Source organism: Rhincodon typus, chromosome 10, assembly GCF_021869965.1.
Source record: "Rhincodon typus isolate 14 chromosome 10, sRhiTyp1.1, whole genome shotgun sequence".
NCBI lineage: Eukaryota > Metazoa > Chordata > Chondrichthyes > Orectolobiformes > Rhincodontidae > Rhincodon > Rhincodon typus.
Window position 1 is genome coordinate 3131383 of NC_063341.1, and position 18971 is coordinate 3150353.

At 43.6% G+C, this 18971-nt stretch overlaps 1 protein-coding gene across 1 annotated transcript in view; it reads left to right on the plus strand.

The window, feature by feature from the left end:
- Positions 1-489: 489 nt before the first annotated feature.
- LOC109918081 (interferon-inducible protein AIM2) overlaps positions 490-18971 on the plus strand; it is a 41596-nt gene continuing 23114 nt past the window's right edge. Inside the window, 2 exon segments of the mRNA XM_048602009.1 lie at positions 490-1174; positions 1354-1413. Coding sequence (XP_048457966.1) covers positions 1078-1174; positions 1354-1413 — 157 coding nt within the window. The 5' untranslated portion in view covers positions 490-1077.

Consider the following 18971-nt stretch of genomic DNA (forward strand, 5'->3'; position numbering starts at 1 on the left):
CCCCTACAGGTTCCGCACCACGCCCCCACAGCGCGACGCCCCATACATGGACACCGCCGCGCCCCAACAGCGCGACGCCCCGCCCAAACGGGAGCCGAATCACTCCCCCACCGTGCTACGCCCCGTCCATGCAGGGAACGCACCACGCCCCCACAGCGTGACGTCCCGCCCACACAAGGTGCACCGCGCCCCCACGGAGCGACGGCCCGCCCATACAGTGACCGCACCACGCCTCCACCGGACGACGCTCCGCCCAAACAGAGCCGCGTCCGCGCACATTTGGAGCTGTGCTCCGCCCTTTATCCAAACCCCATCCCCTTCCCAGCACGCCTTCTCACAGACCCCGTTCCCTGCCACGCCCCTATCGTTAGCCCCGCCTCTCCATCCCCGCCCCTTTCCAGCCCCACCCACGCATGCTCGTCTCAATCTATGGGACGGCGAGCCGTTGACAGGTTCGCGCGCGCGACCTGTAGTGCGCGTGGAGGGGAGTCGAGTTAGATTGTATGTATTTATTAATATTAATTTTTATTTTAAAAATACTTTTGGGATTGATTACTCTGCACTGACGATTTGCGAGCACGATTTACGGCCTATGTACCCCATCAGTTTCATGCTATTCGTCAAAACAGCGAAGAAAATAGAGCAAATTGCCGAAGACAGGGCTCCTTTTAATTTCCTTTTCCTTAACAATTGACTTTGGTAAACTCCGACCTGGCAACCTTTGAGAACGCGATATTCGAGATTTATTTTTCATCTGGCAATGTATTGAAGCTTCACCTGAAGGGACAAGGGCAGGAGATATACGGGAACATCAGCACCTGCAAGTTCCCGTCCAAGCCTCTCACTACCCTGACATGGAAACATAGCGCTGTTCCTTCAGTGTCATTCGGCCAAAATTCTGGAGCTTCCTAACAAGTGGATTGACTGCAGTGGCTTAAAAAGCAGCTCACCACCAACTACTTTCTTAAGGGCAATTAGTGATGCATTATTAATGCCAGCAATACTACTACAAATGCCACTAGAATCAAGTTTGTCAAAAAAAAATCCCAGAAAACACATTTCTGGTCCTCAGGACTTATGAAAGGTCTTAGGTTCTGTGGACTAAGGAAGAAATATTGGCCCAAGGATGTTCCTTTGCACCCCAAACACTCCCCCAAACTCCTGTTTAAAACAAGTAAGGAACATATTTCTGTATTTGTCATGAAACGTTTTTGCTAGTGTCTCACTTTTACTACAATTGTCAAATGAGGGCTGTGCTATTCATAAACTAAAGAAAATTGGCATGTATATAACATCCTTCAGATCCCAAGAATAAGAGGTGTTGAAGTATTTGATGTGCATTTATTGTAATAGATGGAATGACAACATTCTGCACAGGAGGCATAGAAATTGAGAAAGGACAGAAACTTGGAGGTAACCTTTCGACATAGGCAGTGAATTATTCACAAGGTATGGAGTAGAGTATTAGTTTGTTTGGCTGAATATAACTCAGTGTCGTCCAGGGACCTGTGTTATAATCACTGTTATTTCATACAAATACCACTGATTTGGATGAAGAATACTAACTTATATATCCAGGTTTCCAGACGCTTAAATTAAAAGGCACTAACGAATGCAGATGAAAGGAGAAATACACAAAGGGGCAAACATGGATTAGGTGAGTGGGCAAAACTAAAGTCATCCACTTTGGACCTGAGAAAGATTGATTGGGGTACATTCTAAGTGACGAGAAGCTGGGAACTGTGGTTGAGTTGAGAGACTTAGGGGTCCAAATACAGAAAGCAGTAAAAACTAGTGAAACAAAAGTATCTTATCTCTTCATATAAAAATCAAAATTTTGAAATCAATTTTTCAGGTAGAGAGTTAAGGGGTGACTTTTACATTGGTAATATTTTTGAGGGCCTTACTGTCAACCAAAACACACCAATCCTGCAAATTTAACATGGTTCTCAAAGAATCTCCTGACCTCGATCAAGACCTTGGTTGGGGTGGGGGGGTTGGGGGGGGTGCGGCTCGGGGAATGTGCTGAATCTGCACTTGCAATGCCAAATTGGCAAAGCCTGATCCTCTCCTTCTATTATGGCTCTGAGATAGTTGAGGGTAACATTGAGGACAAAAGTCCCAGCCATTCATTTTTATTTACCTTTCAAATATTGAGGGAGCTACTGATTTCGTGATAATGTTGCTGGGCCAGTAATCCAGCGTCCCAGTCTAATGTTTGGGGACATGGGTTGAATTTCATCATGGCAGATGGTTGAAATTTGAATTAATCATAGAGCCATATAGCACGGAAGCAGACCCTTTGGTCCAACTCGTACGCACTGACCAGATATCCCAATCTGACCTACACCCATTTGCCAGCATTTGGCCCTTATCCCTCTCAACCCTTCCTATTTATGTACCCATCCAGATGCCTTTTAAATGTTGTAATCGTACCCATCTCCACCACTTCCTATGGCAGCAAGTTCCATACATGCACCACCCTCTGCATGAAAAAATTACCCCTCAGGTCCTTTTTAAAGCTTTCCCCTTCTCACCTTAAACTTATGCCCTCTAGTTTTGGAATGCCACACTGTAGGAAAAAGACCTTGGCTATTCACCTATTCATGCCCCTCATGATTTTACAAACCATTGTAAGGTCACCACTCACATTTTTGGTGACTCTGTCTCCATTGTTGATTGTCATAAAAACCCATCTGGTTCACTAATGCACTTTCGGGAAGGAAATTCACTGTCTTTACCTGGTCTTTCCTACATCTGACTCCAAATCCACAGCAATGTGTTTGACTCTTAACTGCCCTCAGACAGACTCTTAACCAGTCACTCAATACCAAAACCAATACAAAGTACAAAGAAGTAAGCCAGCCTCAACAAGACACTGGGAATGACAACGTAAACCCAGCCCTGTCAACCCTCTGAAGTCCTCGTCACTGACTTCTGGGGGCTTGTGCCAAAATTCGGAGAACTGTCCTACAGACTAGTCAAGCAACAGCCAGACATTTGAAAGGTCTGATTCCAAGTGTATAATTAATGCCCTGCTCAACTGGCAGGACAGACCCACCGAGAGGTGGCAGTACAGTGGGATACAGTGGGAAGAGAGTTGTCCTAAGAGTCTCCAATGTTTACTTTGGACTCATTAAGTCTCATGGCATTAGATCAAAATTGGGCAAGGAAACTCCTGCTGATTACCACCCATGGCACCAACTACACCTTCACCTGATGAATCTGTACTCCTCTATGTTGAATACCACTTGAAGGAAGCACTGAGGGTGGCAAGGGCACAGAATGTACTCTGTGTGGGGGACTTCAAAGTTGATCACCAAGAGTGGTTCAGTAGCTCCACTACTGACTAAGTTGATTGAGTCCAAAAGGACATAGCTACCAAATTGGAACAGTAGGGAAAATTGCCTGGTTATGTCCTATCCACATGAAGCAGAACAAATCCAACACAGCCAATAATGACCCATCAGTCTACTCTTGATCATCAGTAAAGTAATGGATGGAGTTGTCATCTGTGCTACCAAGTGGCACTTGTAAATGACTGATCTGCTTGATGATTTTGTCTTTGGGTTCTGCTAGGGCCACTCAACTCCTGATCTTATTACAATTTTGGTCTAAACATGGACAAATGATCTGAACTCCAGAGGTGAGGTGAGAGTGACTGCTGTCGACATCAAGGCAGCATTTAACTAAATGAGGTATCTGGAACCCTAACAAAAGTGAAGTCATTGGGAATTGGGGGTAAGGTCTCTGCTAGTTAGAGTCATATCCAGCACAAAGGAAGATGGCTGTGATTGTTAGAGGACAATCATGTCAGCCGAAGGGCAACACTGCAGAAAATCATCAAGAAGTGAAAATGGGGATGCTCACTGATGAGTACAGTGTATAGCACCATTCTCAATTTCTCAGATGCTGAAGCAGTCGGTGTCCATATGCAGTAAGTCCTGGACAATATTAAGGCTTGGACTGATAAATGACAAATATGATAAATGCCACAGATGTATCAATGACTATCACCAAAAAGAGAGAATATCTCCATCGCACCATGATGTTCATTGGTGTCAACATCAATGAATATCGCATTGTCAAATTGCTACAGGTTACCATTGACGAGAAACTGAACTGGACTAGCCATACAAATACAGTAGATACAAGGTTAGAGGCTAGGAAGTGAGTAATTGTCTTTCCAATGCCTATCTACCATCTACAAGGGTCAAGTCAGGAGTATGATGAATACTCTCAGTTTGTTTGGATGGGCAAGCTCAACACAATCTAGGAAAAGCATCCAACTTAATTCACATCCCATCCACTATTCACTTTCGTCCCCACCAATGCACACTGACATCTACATGTGTACCATCTTCAAGATATGCTAAAATATCTCAGCAAGGTTCCTTTGATAGCAAATTCTAAACCACAACCTCAATCATCTGGAAGACAAGGACAGTAGATAAATGGGAACACTACCACCTGCAAGTTCCCCTCCAAGCCACTTATCATTCTGTTTTGGAACCATACTGTTGTTCCTTCACCATCACTGGGTTAAAATCCTGAAACTCTCACCCTATCAATTTTCCTGGTGTCGCTACAAGGACAACAGCAGTTCAAGAAGGCAGCTTACCACTTCCTTCTTAAAGGAAATTAGGGATGGGTAATAAATGCCAGCCTAGCCACTTATACCCTTATCACATGAAAAAATTAAAAATATTAAAACTCATCCACACTCTTCCTGTCCAAATTGACAAATGGGAACTGAAGACAAGCTAAATATTTTTTAATGAAAAAGAACTGAGGTTTTTTTAAGTGATTGTATTATTCTTTGTTTCTGAATTTTCTTTGGGCTTTGACCACTTAAAATTAAGATACACCTTTAAATAAAGTGAATGAAAAATTACAGACTTTTTGACCAAAAATCTTGGGTTGAATTACTACCTGAGAAATACATTTTGCACATGTTTGCACCATAATTTGAAAGGCCAATGGAATAATAGCTATTATTTTAGCAATTATATAAAGCTCTGATTAAACCACATTGTATTGTAACAGATCAAAAGTACTGTTTATGCTGGAAATCTGAAATTTTTAAAAATCCTAGAATCATCTTCTAAACAGCACAATGGGTGTAGCTACACCACGTGGACTGATGCCATTCAAGAAGGCCTCACCGTCACCTTCTCAAGGGCATTTAAGGATGGGCAATAAATGTTGGCTTCAACAGTGACACCCACATCCCATGATCAAATGAAAAAAAACTGGAAATATTCAGCAGGTCTGTGGCATTTGTGGAGTGAGAGGGTTACCATTTCAGGTCAATGGCCTTTCACCTGGTGAAACGTTAACTTTGTCTTCTCTGTCTACACATGCTGCCAGAACTGATGAGTATTTCCATCATTTTCTGTTTTACTCTGGAATAATGTGTTCTGTTCTGTGCATCACCATGCAGGAAAGATATATTGATCTTCAATGCAGTTCAGCACAGAATTTGTTTTCGTTGGTATGCATGGATGTTAACTGAAATACCAGGGGAACTGCTCCATTTATTTTCATCAATTTGAAGTGGTAGACATTGCCTCTAATAGACAATATTTCTGATACTCCCTCAGCACTGCACTGGAGTGTCAACCTAGACCTTCTGCCCAAGTCAAGTGGAATTTGAGTCCACAGTATTCAAAGTTAAGAGCAAGAGCACTACAATTGGTACAAAATTTCACCTTGCTGCATGTTGTTTCTGTTATTACAAACCTGTGCAATAATTTTATTGCACCTTGTAATCTTGATAATGTTATTATTGATCTAATTAAAGTGCTGAAGACAATTAATGAATTTAAAAAAATGTTTAGAATAAGGGAATGAACCATAGAATTGTTGCTGCACACACCTAGATCATTCAACTTGTTGTGTCTATGCTAAATATTTGCATGAACAACACAGCTAGTCCCACTCTCTTGCCTTTTCCTGTAGCATATTTCCCCTGACAAGGGGAATGGAGAACATGGGATATGACCTTAAAGCTGTACCATTCAGAGCTGAAGGCAGACAACTCTTCTCCATTGAAAAGGTAGTGGAAATCTGAAGCTTTATCCATCAAAAAGCTGTTAGGCTGGGGGGTCAAGTGCTATAAAAAGTTCAAAACAAAAGTTGATAGGTTTTTGTGAGCTGAGCACATGGATATTTACAGAACCATGTGGGGGAGATGGATGGAGTTAAGATGCAGAACTGTCATGATCTAATTGAGTATGAGGGGAAGAAATTTGACAGGCCATGTTGCCTCCTCATGTTCCTAGTAAATGCCTACTTGTTGAATTTTGTAATAATTATTGGCTGAGGAGATATAACACAAAGTGAAGCTTCACAACTAAAGGTAATCATACTTCCCTTTATAATTCATATTCACTTTGGAGTAGGATCCTGGAATTCAAGGTCGAGTTTTCCTTGCTTAGCTCATACACTGCATGAATATCCATTGCATGTGCATTTGGGACTAATTCCTGTAAATTTGTATATGGATCCTCATGGATATTGGTATTCAGAATGATTTAGCATTTACCTGCCACATAAATATTCTTTGTGAAAATCCAATTGAAATATTCCAGGCAACTAGCAAAAGCTCCATCTACAGATGAAGGACTGAATATCACTTTTAGGCGAATTGCTACATATTACCTGCTCAAGCAAAGTGCAATTTCCTGACTGATTCAAGTATTTTAGTAAATGTAGATTATATTTCATGTATTGTAACTAAAAAGTGGGCTTAATCTTTTCAAGGGAAATGCAGCAAATGTTATGGGGAGGTAGTGGCATAATTGTGACGTTAATAGTAATCCTGAGGCACAGGTCAATGCTTTGGAGATATGGATACAAATCCTGCCATAGTAGCTGGTGGATTTTCAATTTAATTATTAAATCTGGATTACAAAGCTCCTAGCTATAAACATATCTTATGAAAAGTCACTGGACATGAAATGCTAACTCTGCTTTCTTCCCACACATGCCGCCAGACCTGCTGAGTTTCACCAGCAATTTCTGTTTTTGTTTCAGGTACGTGGAACAGTCTTTGTTTCAATCCACTCAGGTCCCTCCCCATAATTCTTTCTCCAGTACGTCAATGACGTCATCGGTACTGCTTCCCTCTCTCATTCTGAACTCGTAAAATTGATCAATTTCACATCCAATTTCCACTCTGCTCTCACCTTCACCTGGTCCATCTCTGACTCCTCCTTTCCCTTCCTCAACATCTTTGTTTCCATTTTTGGGGATAAATTGGCCACGGATATACATTACAAACCCACCAGCTCCCACAGGTACCTTGACTGTATTCTGTCCCTGATTCCCAAAAAAAGCCCATCCCATACACCTAGTTTCTCCATCTCCATTGCATCTGTTCTGACACAGGTGTGCCTCAGGAATGTCAACCTTTTTCCTCAAATGTGGATTCCTGCTCTACCATGGTCAACAGAGCTCTAAGATGTGTTGAACCCATCTCCCCCATTTCTGCCCTCATGCCTTCCCTTCTATCCCACAATGATAGGGACCCCTGGTCCTCACTTACCACCCCACTAGCCTCCACATCCAAAGGATTGTAAGCCACCATTCCCCTCTCCTCCCTTGTCAGCATTCCACAGGGACCATTCCCTCTGGGACACTCTGGTCCAATTCTTCTCCATTCCCAATACCACCTCACACTTCCACAGCACATTCCCATGCAATCACAGAAGATGTAACACCTCCATAATTCCTGTTTTTCCCACCTCCTTCATACCTCTCTCTCTCTGGGTTCCATCTCCATCTATCCACTCATCTCTCCCCTCCCCAAACCCCCTGCCTCCCCCCAACCTTATCTCAGCATAAATACCAGTTTTTTCCTAGCTGCTAACAGTTCTGATGAAGAGTCACTGGACTCAAAACATTAACTCTGCTTTCTTCATACAGATGCTGCCAGATTTGCTGAGTTTCACCAGCAATTTCTGTTTCAATATCAAATACTATTTCCCTTTCATAAATCTGAGTTATGTCTGCTCAATCATACATATATAGTTGTGCCATTATCACATCTTTAACAATAGAATCTATTGTTTTTCATACCGATGCCTAGCTATCAGATTTATAAAGTTGTAAACTTGCTGGCCAAGCCAGTCTGTTTGACTGCAGGCATTTCATCACCCAGTTAGGTAGCATCGTCAGTGCGCCTCCGGTGAAGCGTTGGTGTTCTACCCCGCTTATTATTTATATGCCTCAGTTTGCTGGGGTGATTGGCATCACTTCTGGTACTGTTTTTCAGTGGTTTGTATGTAGGATCAAGTTCAATGTGTTCGTTGGTGGAGTCCCGGTTGGAATGCCAGGCCTCCAGGAATTTCCTGGCATGTCTCTGTTTAGCTTGTGCTATTATGGATGTGTTGTCACAGTCAAATTCGTGTTCTTCTTTGTCCGTGTGTATTGAGACCAGTGAGAATTGGTCATGTCTGTTGGTGGCTGGTTGGTGTTCACGTATCCTTATTGTCAGTTTTCTTCCAGTTTGGCCTATGTAATGTTTCTCACAGTACTTGCATGGTATTTTGTAAATTACTTTAGCTTTATTGGTTATGGGTATGGGATCCTTTACACTCATCAGTAGCTGTTGTAGGGTGGTTGTTGGTTTGTGGGTTACCCTGATACCTAGGGGTCTCCGTAGTCTTGTGCTCATCTCTAATATGCCTCTGATGTACGATAGCGTGGCTAGTGTTTCCGGCCATGTTGTGTCTTCTTGTTGTGGTCTGTCATGGAGTAAACGGCGGACTGTGCTTTTTGGGTATCCTCATCCTCATCCACAAACCGAGCTACAAATCTTCTCAAAAAACTTAGATTACATGGAATACAGAGAGAACTTGTAATGTTGATACATCACTGGCTCGAAGGGAGAAGACAGAAAAAAGGAATGGATACCCAAAAAGCACAATCCGCTGTTACCTCCGCAACTGACCACAACAAGAAGACACAACACGGCCGGACACACCAGTCACCCTACCGTACATCAGAGACATATCAGAGATGACCACAAGACTTCGCAGACCCCTAGTTATCAGGGTAGACCACAAACCAACAACCACCCTATGACAGCTACTGATGAACATAAAGGATCCCATTCCACAACCAATAAAACCAACATAATGTACAAAATACCGTGCAAGGACTGTGAGAAACATTACATAGGCCAAACTGGAAGAAAACTGACAATAAGGATACATGAATATCAACCAGCCACCAAGAGACACGACCAACTGGTCTCAATACACACGGACAAAGAAGGATACAAATTTGACTGTGACAACACATCCATGATAGCACAATCCAAACAGAGACGCGCCAGGGAATTCCTGGAGGCCTGGCATTCCAACCGGAACTCAGGCAACAAACACATTAAACTGGACCCAATATGCAAACCACTGAAAAACAAAATTGGAAGTGATGCCAACCACCGCAGCAAACCAAGACATATAAATAATAAGTGGGACAGAACACCAATGCTTCACTGGAGGCGCACTGACGATGTTACTGAGCAGGGTGACGAAACGTCTGCACCGGCTCAGTGAGTAAGTCTACAACCTCATCCACAACCTCATCTACAAATCTTCTCAAAAACTTTTATCAGGTCTATAGTTCCGTAGTTTCTTTCCCTTCTTATTTCCAGAATAACAATATTGGTCCCAGCCCCACTGAACTACAATACTTGAGGCCTATGTCGATTCAACCTTCCCAGAATTAGCCCCAATGTGCCAGAAATCTAGTCTTCTCCCCTCTATTGCAATTCATCTGTACTCACTTGTTCATGGCACCAGGCAAAATGCTAAAATTGCTACTTTTGAGCTCCTGCTTCTTAATCTTTTTCTAACTCTTCAAAATCTGCCTACAAAACCTCAACCCCTTTTTTATTAATGTCATTGGTACCAATATGAACCATAACCTCTAACTGTTCACCCTCCCACTCCAGAATTTTCTGTAGTCACTTAGTATATCCTTCAACCTAGCATCAGGGAGACAACATACCAACTAGTTACCCCAGTGACCATGGAAGCACCTATTTGCTTCCAAAACAGTTCAATCTCCAAGTCTATCAGCCTCCTGACCTTCCTTCTCCCTTCCTGTACAGTTGAGCAACTAGCAGTGCTGTCATCTTAATTCTGGCTATATTCCCCAGGGGAACCCTCTCCCCATTCTGTATACAGAACCAAATACTGGTTAGAGAGCAAGATGGTCTCGAGGATCTTCTGAACTACCTGGTTTCTCTTTCTTTTTAAACTGTCTGGCAGTTACCCAGTCTCTCTCAGTTTGCACTCTCTAAGGTTACAGGGTAGTCACTCCCTGAAACATTCTCAGATCAACTGCGTGATGTATAATCAGGTGTGCCAAGCTCCAAAACCTGGACCTCAAGCTCTTCCTGCTGTGCTCCTATTTATTAGATGAACTCACTAAACAGGTATGATCAAAATATTTTTGTTATTAATACACTTACTGTTTTACTGAAGGCATAGGTCAGGAGCATGGAGCGGAAGATGCCAATCAGAGTGGGGCTAGGGCACAGCCCTTATGCACTTTATTTTTCACTCTTAAGCTGTTGGAAGTGAAGTTATCAAATTATACAACACACGTTGTCCTGAAAATTGAGGATAAGACTTAGGGGCTCTGATGGACAGCCAAATTTTCCCTAAATTTTATACAGCTTGCTCTGATAACAATGTTGAATGCCTTAGTACAGGATAAAGTATAATGTAAAGAGGTATATACATTATCCACACTTCTCTTGCAGCTGGTGAATGGAAAGAATCATGCCCACAGTAGATAAGCTGGCATAAAAACTACACTTGTGCTTCTATGTACACTCGGTATGTGAGAAGATGGATTTTTAAAGTATAACCTTAGTAACGGATGTTCCAATATGCTTTTATTTATTCATTCATTCAAGGGTTGTGAGTCAGCATTTATTGCCCATTCAAAGTTGCTCTGGAGATGTTAGTGCTGAGCTATCTTCATGAACCAAGTGGGTGTGTGTGACATAGGTGCACCCACAGTATGTTGGGGAGTTCCAAAATTTTAACCCAGCAATAGTGAAGGAATGGCAATATATTTCCAAGTCAGGATGGTCAGTTGGCTTGGAGGGGATCTTGCAGGTGTTGGTGTTCCTATGTATTTGTAGCTCCCTTTCCCTCTAGACCACAGTGTTCATCACTGTCTAAGGAGCTGTGGTGAATTTCTGCAGTGAATCTTGTAGATGGACATTGCTGCTGCAGCGATAGCAAGAACTGCAGATGCTGGAGCTGTAGTCAATACAGTGTGGAGCTGGAGGAACATAGCATGTCAGGCAGCATCAGAGCAGTAGGAGAGTTGACGTTTCAGGTCGGGACCCTTCATCAGGACTGTGGAGGGGGTAGAGAGCTGGGAAATATATAGAGGGAGGAGGAGTGGGCTGGGAGAAGATAGGTGGGGTGGTGATAGGTACATGCAGGTAGGGGTACTGGGGATTGGTTAGTGGGAAGGGTGGGATGGATAGGCGGGGAAGAAGATAGACAGGTTGCATCAGGTCAAGGAGGCGAGGATGAGAGGGAGGGTTGGACAAGGAATGAGGCTAGGGGTGGGGAGATTTTGAAACCAGTGAATTCTATATTGAGACCATCAGGCTGTAGGTTCCCGAGGCGGAATAAGAGGTGTTGCTCCTCCAGTTTGCATGTGATGCCATTGTTGCACTGGAGGAGACCCAGGATGGACATTTCACCAAGGGAGTGGGAGGGGGAGTTAAAATGGTTGGCGACCAAAAGGTGGTGTTGATTACAGTGTACAGAGCACAGATACTCTGCAAATCAGTCACCAAGTCTGTGCTTAGTCTCAACCGATGTACAGGAGGCTACATTGGGAGCAACGGATACAGTAGACCAGGTTGGAGGATGTACAGGTGAACCCCTGTCAAATAAAGAAAGTTTGTCTTGGGCCTTGGATGGACGTGTGAAGGGAGGTGTAGGGGCGGGTGTAGCAGCCGGGTGCGGTGGGATTGGTGGAGAGTGTGGAGTATGAGGGAGTTGCAGAGTGAGTGGTCCCTACAAAAGGCAGATAAGGGTGGGAAGGGAGATATCTTTGTTGGTGGGGGTCAAATTGCAGGTGATGGAAGTGGCGGAGGATGATGTGAAAGTTAGTGGGGTGGTGTGTGAGAACCAGAGGGACTCTGTCCTTATTTTTGTTGAGGGGAGGGACTTTGAGGGCAGAAGTGTGGGAAATGCAAGAGATGTGGTTGAGGGCATTTTTGATCACCGGAAGGGGGACCTGAAGTTGTGTTGTGGTTGTTGAAGTTGTGGACCTGAAATCCAACACCACCACCAAAGAGATATTTCCCTCCCCACGCCTTTCTTCCTTCCATAGGGACCACTCACTCCGTGACTCCCTCATCCACTCCACACTCCCCACCAACCCCACCCCACCCCCCACCCCACCAACCCGATCACACCCGGCACCTTTCCCTGCAACCAGAGGAGCTGCTACACCTGCCCCTACACCTCCCCTCTCACCTCCATCCAAGGCCCAAGACAAACTTTCTACATCCACCAGGGGTTCACCTGTACATCCTCCAACCTGGTCTACTGTATCTGTTGTTCCCGACGTGGCATCCTCTACATCAGTGAGACCAAGCGCAGACTCAGCGACCAATTCATGGAACATCTGCGCTCTGTACGCTGTAATCAACAACACCTTCGGTTTGCTAACCATTTTAACACTCCCTGGGTGACATTTCCATCCTGGGCCTCCTCCAGTGCCACAATGACACCTCATGCAAACTGGAGGAGCAACACCTCATATTCTGCCTCAGGAGCCTACAGCCCAATGGCCTGAACATAGAATTCAACAGTTTCAAAATCTCCCCATCCCTGGCCTCATCCCTTGTGCAACCCTCCCTCTCATCCTCACCTCCTTGACCTGATACAACCTGTCCATCTTTTTTCCAAACTATCTGCCCCACGCTTCCCACTGACCAATACTCAATACCCCATCTGCATCCATCTACCACATCCCACCTACCTTCTCCCAGCCCCACCCTTCCTCCCTCAATTTATTTCCTACCTCCCTTCCCCCTCCCCAGACCTGATGAAGGGTCCCGACCCGAAACGTCGACTTTTCTGCTCCTCCGATCCTGCCTGACCTTCTGTGTTTCTCCAGCTCCACACTATATTGACTGCTGCTGATTCTACAGGAGTGAATGTACCCAGTCTGGGATTCATTTTTTTCCGTTCTCTGTTCCTGCAGTGACTCTCTCTCCAAATGAGTCAATGTCCTGATATTGGAATAAGCTTATCCTTTCCGTATCCCAATTGCTAAATGCTGAATGTCTCCGTCTCTCTCTAAGTGGGTAAATTGCCCTGACTCTGGTAATGAAACAAAGAACCGCGATCCAAAGTTGGAACTTGCTCCGAAATATTAACTCTGCTACCTCTGCACAGATGCTGCCAAACTTGCTGAGTTTTTCCAGCAACTTTTGACTTTGTTTCGATTTCCGGCTCCGCAGTTCTTTGAGTTTTGTTTTAGTAATGAACTGCGGTTGCTGCATATGCAAAGTAAAACGGAATTTGCTGGAGAGACTCAGCAGGTTTGACGGCGTCTGTAGCGAGAAAGAAACAGAGTTAACGACGTTCCCTTCTTCGGAACGGTTCTGGAACTCGGGAGTTTCTCCAGCAATTTCTGTTTTTCTTTGTGCATGACTCTGGGATTCACTTTAACCTTCCCGGGCTGATCTTGGGGCTTTAGACGACCAATCAGAGGTGTTCTCCGCATAATTTGAACGGAGCGGTAAGTGTGACCTATTATAGGCTGGTGTTCCTGGCGCTTGGCCTATCAGCAGCGAGAGTGCGAGGTGTCACTTTTCCTGGTCACCTTTGCTGAAACTATATTGACAAGAAGCAAGAGACAGTAGGAACTGCTGATGCTGGAGTCTGAGATAACAAGTTGTGCAGCTGGATGAACACAGCAGGCCACGCAACATCAGAGGAGCAAGAAAGCTGACGTTTCGGGTCTGAACCCTTCTTCAGAAAGCAAGGTACAGCAGAGAAAGACAGGGGGCTCGTAACGAGGGGACTAGCTACGAGGGAGGGTGGACGGAGAATTAGGTGGGGGGCAGTAGATTGCTATAGGTGGGGGGAGTCCTGAAGTGGAGGGTATGGAGCTGATTCCCTAGGGGGTGGGTGTGGATCTAAACCTTTCAACAAAGAATTAGTAATATTGTTGTAAGGTGCACTATTATTTGCATAATTTTATACTGAACTTTTTTTTCATACGATTTGATTTGTGTGTTGTCACACTTAGTGTCTTGCCTACTGCGAATAACTTAATGGAGTGACCATATCACCTAATAAAGGAGTTTGTGAGAATCAAAAAGAAAAATTGAGAGGCTCTAAAAATACATTTTGTACCTCTTTGGTAGACTATGTTTCTAAGTAAGTACAGTCATAAAGTCATACAGTTTGGAAACAAACCCTTTGGTCCAACCTGTCCATGCTGACCAGGTTTCCCAAAGTAAACTAGTCCCATTTGTTTGCGTTTACCCCCATATCCTTGAAAACCTTTTCTATTCATGTACCTGTCCATATGTCTTTTAAATATTATAACTATACCTGCATCTGACAGTTCTTCTGGCAGTTCATTCCCCATACATACCACCCTCTGTGTGAAAATGTTGCTGCTCAGGTTCTTTCTAAATCTTTCTCCTCTCACTTTAAAATTATGCCCTGTAGTTTTGAACTCCCCTACGGTATGGAAAAGACCTTATCTATGTCCTTCTTAATTTTATAATCCTTTATAAGGTCATCCCTCAACCTTCAATGGTCCAATGAAAAAAGTCCCAGCCTACCAGCATTTCAAACCCTCCAGTCCTGCTAATATCCTTGTAAATCTTTTCTACACCCTCTCCAATTTAATAATATCTTTCATATAGCCGGGTGACCAGAACTGAAAACAATACTCAAAGTGGCCTAACCAACATCCTGGACAACCACAACATGATGTCCCAGCTACCAAACACGATGATCTGAGCAATGAAGCCAAGTCTGCCAAGTGCCTTCTTTACCACCCTGTCTACCTGTGATGCAACTTTCAAGGAACTATGCACCTGAACCTCTGGGTCTCTCTGTTCGACAACACTCTTCAGGGCCCTTCAATTTATCCTCTCCATATGCTCCTGCTTTCTCTGTGGTCTGCTTCTGCTGCCCAGTGTCTCTCGAGTGAATAGTTTCAGGTAAATTTTGTTGTGGCTTTTGAAAGGAAATGGGACAAGTACCAGAAGAGAATTTGCAGGGCTATCCTAAAGTGCTCATTCAGACTGTTAGGCCAAATGACTCTTTTTGAGTGCTGTAATCATCCCGTGATTCTACAAAAAGAACTGAATTCTAGAGCTGAGTGTAGTGATTGGAGCTATGTCAGCCAGTGGATCTCATAGAATGTGAGTTCCCTGATTGAGGCTGTTAACCTGGTCTAATCAGAGAGCCCTGGCTGACAGATATAAACAAGAGAGTCAGGGGTTCTGTTCACTCTAGGAACCGCCTCCGTACTAGCTGGGTCAGTGTCATGTACTTTGCACATGCAATTAAATGACGGGATACTGGCCTTTGTGGAGTTTTTCAGTGGTGATACAGTGGAATTAATGTGACCATGCAAAAGCGCTTATTAGCTGAAGACCACATGGACTTCAAACAGGTACTACATCTGGCTTTGTTGTTAGAAAAAGCAGTAAGTGGAATTTTTGAGTTACAGGGTATGCTGGGGGAAGTGATAACCTCGCCAGGCTGACTTAAGGACACCACTTGAGTGAAGGCAATTGCATAGCCTCACTCAAAACATATCCTGAACAGACAAACCCTAGGTCAGACCACAGCAAAAGCCTAAAACAAAGCCAAGCCTCATCAAAACAGTTAAAATTTTCTTAAGGATCTGGGCTGGCAGGCCATTGCACACCAGCAGCAACTACAGAGTCGAGACAGCAAAAGAGTCCCACTAGGCCTGGATTGAGCAAGAGAACTCATCGGCCGGTATCCAGAAAAGTTGGACTGGAAGGGGTCCTGTTCCATTTCATTAATCTGTGATCACTGTCCTCACTTCTGGAGGTGTGTGCCCGCTACTCTGGCAGTTACTATGACTCCTGGAGAGCTCATGTGTATCTGGTGCATCTGAGAGTGCAGATGCTTTCTGAGGCTGATGACTGGAAACAAGGATTACCCACATGACCATGGCTCATGACATCATTGCAGAACCCATAGATACAGTGCTGCTCATGCTTCAACTAGGGCTGTAGGAGAGCAGACAAGGCTGCTAAAGATGCAGTTCCGATGCTAGGACCAGTATGGTGGTGGGGTGAGGGGTAGCAGAGAAGAGAGAGGGGAAAGTGGAGGGAGAACAAGGACATAATGGAAGAGAAAACTCTCCTTGTCCATGAGAGAACTCAGCTGCGTTGGGTGGTACAAGCCAGACAGGAGCTGATTGACCAGGATTGGGTGTCAGTGAGAGCCTGATGTAGAAGACCGTACTGAAATGTTCAATAGCCATTGTCTATGATGTCAGCATTTGGTTTACTTTGTGGGGTGACCTGTAGGTTCTGTTCCTTTTTATTTGTGTTTGCTTTTGGTGGCTGTGAACACAAGCTCATTTGGAATTGGCCTATTCCTTGTCTGTGTATGATGTTCCTCTACTGGACAATGACAAGCTATGGTTCTCCCGTGGGCTTTGGAGACAGATGAGCAATGACCTAGAGATGGCATCTAGATAGGGTGTAAGCTGTGTGGTGTCTTGGTTAAACAGCGATGAAAGTGAGGAAGTGATACATCATATGAACATGTATCATATGTTGAGCTATAATGTGCAAAATTTAATTATATGCTGAATGTTACCATGCTGTTTCATTGCTGTTTTGATTTTACTGAAGACTTGGGTCATGTTAATTTGTGGGTGTTAGAATGGGGTCACATTGGAAAATAGTTTGGGAAGCATTGATGTAGAAGATCAAAGGTAGCAGGTAAATGGGAACATTGCCAGTTCCCTCCAAATTACATATTACACTGTTGTTGATTCAAAATCTAACAGCACTAAGGCTGTACCTACACCAGATGGACTGCTGTGTTCAAGGCAACAGCATACCACATCCTGCTCAAGGATAATTATAGATTAGCAAGGTCAGCCATGGTTGCCAATGATGTATTTCATGAATAAATGATTTGAATGTGCACCTTGTGAATAGTGAAAGGATTTTGGGGAATCAGGAGGTGAATCATTCACCATGGAATACCGAAGTTCTGACCTGCCCTTATAGCCACAATATTTTTCCATCATATCCATGTGGCTTGTCCAATTATGTTTTGGCTCAATTTGTTGCCAGATTCGATGATGGTAATGCCATTGAATTGCATCTCTTTGTTGCAGATAGTCACTGATAGCCAATTCTGAGGTGGGAACATTATGTTTAATTTATAAGCCCAAGCCTGAATGCTAATTATCTTGCTGTACAGCGACAGTCACTTTATAAGCTGAGAAGTTGCAAATCAGTTTAAATATGCAATATATTATTATGAAGTACTTTACTAGAAACTACAAACATTATCAAATTGAATAATTGGAAGAAGTAATCTTGTGACAGAACATAACTGTTAAACTGAAACTGACTATAAATTTTGGGCTGCATGTATTGACAAATGTGATCTGACTCAGTACTGGACTAATGCAGTAGTGTCATTTTTCACTCAATAGATAGTAGTGATGGAAGACTCTCTTAAATGTAGCTGAAAAAGAGAGATGCTGTCAAAGCTCTTCATCATGCATTGAGCAGGACAGACATTAGAATGCCAAAATTTAATGGGAACAACAATTTATGCTGCATGAGAAAAGACTGCTGAATGATTGACAAGTTGACTTGCCATGAAAAATGCACCTAGGAACTGTTGTTCCCCGTGCTTTTGTTTAACTCAAGAAATGACACACTGCCTGCCTGTAGCTTTTTTTTTGTGGGGAACAGACTTGTGTGTCTAAATGTATGCAACTTTTAACAAATGTAAGTGATTCATTTGAACCTCATTGATGAATTTAAATTCATTATTAGGATAGTTCTTAGCATACATATGATTGTTCAACAGATGCTGAACAATGGTGGAAACATATCTAACATCCAACATTTATGTTTTGAATTTTGCATTGTTTTGTTAGTAGTCTACCTAGTGTGAACAGCCAAAGGGACATGCTATTTGAAATGACCTACCAGTCATTGATTTTGGGGAATCAATGACAAGCTGACAGACCTGGTACTCTGCTCAAAATACATGGGGGTAGCTGGTGAATTAGCACGAGAAAGTCTCCAAAGTGTCCAAGAAAATTCAATTCTGGGAATCACCAATCACAGAAAAAACACCCATGTAAATAGAATGGGCAAAGTCTGTGGGAATCTGCTCTCCCAATCACAGGTTGGTTCTCTTTTTCATGTTTGTTTCTTCCTGCTCACTTCCCTTAGGGAAGTCCACCATCTACAAGGCATAAGTCAGGAGTGTGATGGAATACTCCCCGACTGCCTGGGATGAGTGCAGCTTCAACAACACTCAAGAAGCTCAACACCATCCAGGACAAAGCAGCTGCTTGATTGGCACCACATCTGCCACCTTCAAGTTTTACTCCTGTCATGACAAAGGCACAATAGCAGCAGTGTGCAGCATCTACACATGTATTGTAGCACCTCACCAAGTCTGTGATAGCAACTTTCAAAACCAGATGTAGCAGATACATGAGAACCCCACCACCTGCAAGTTCCCCTCCAATTCACTCACCACACTGACTCAAAATATATCATTGTTTCATCAAAATCTTAGAGCTTCGAGTCAGAGTATTATAGCATAGAAAGAGCCTTTTTGGCTTATCATATCCATGTCAACTGAAATCCAATTTCCAAGACAACAAGGTGCAGGGCTGGATGAACACAGCAGGCCAAGCAGCAT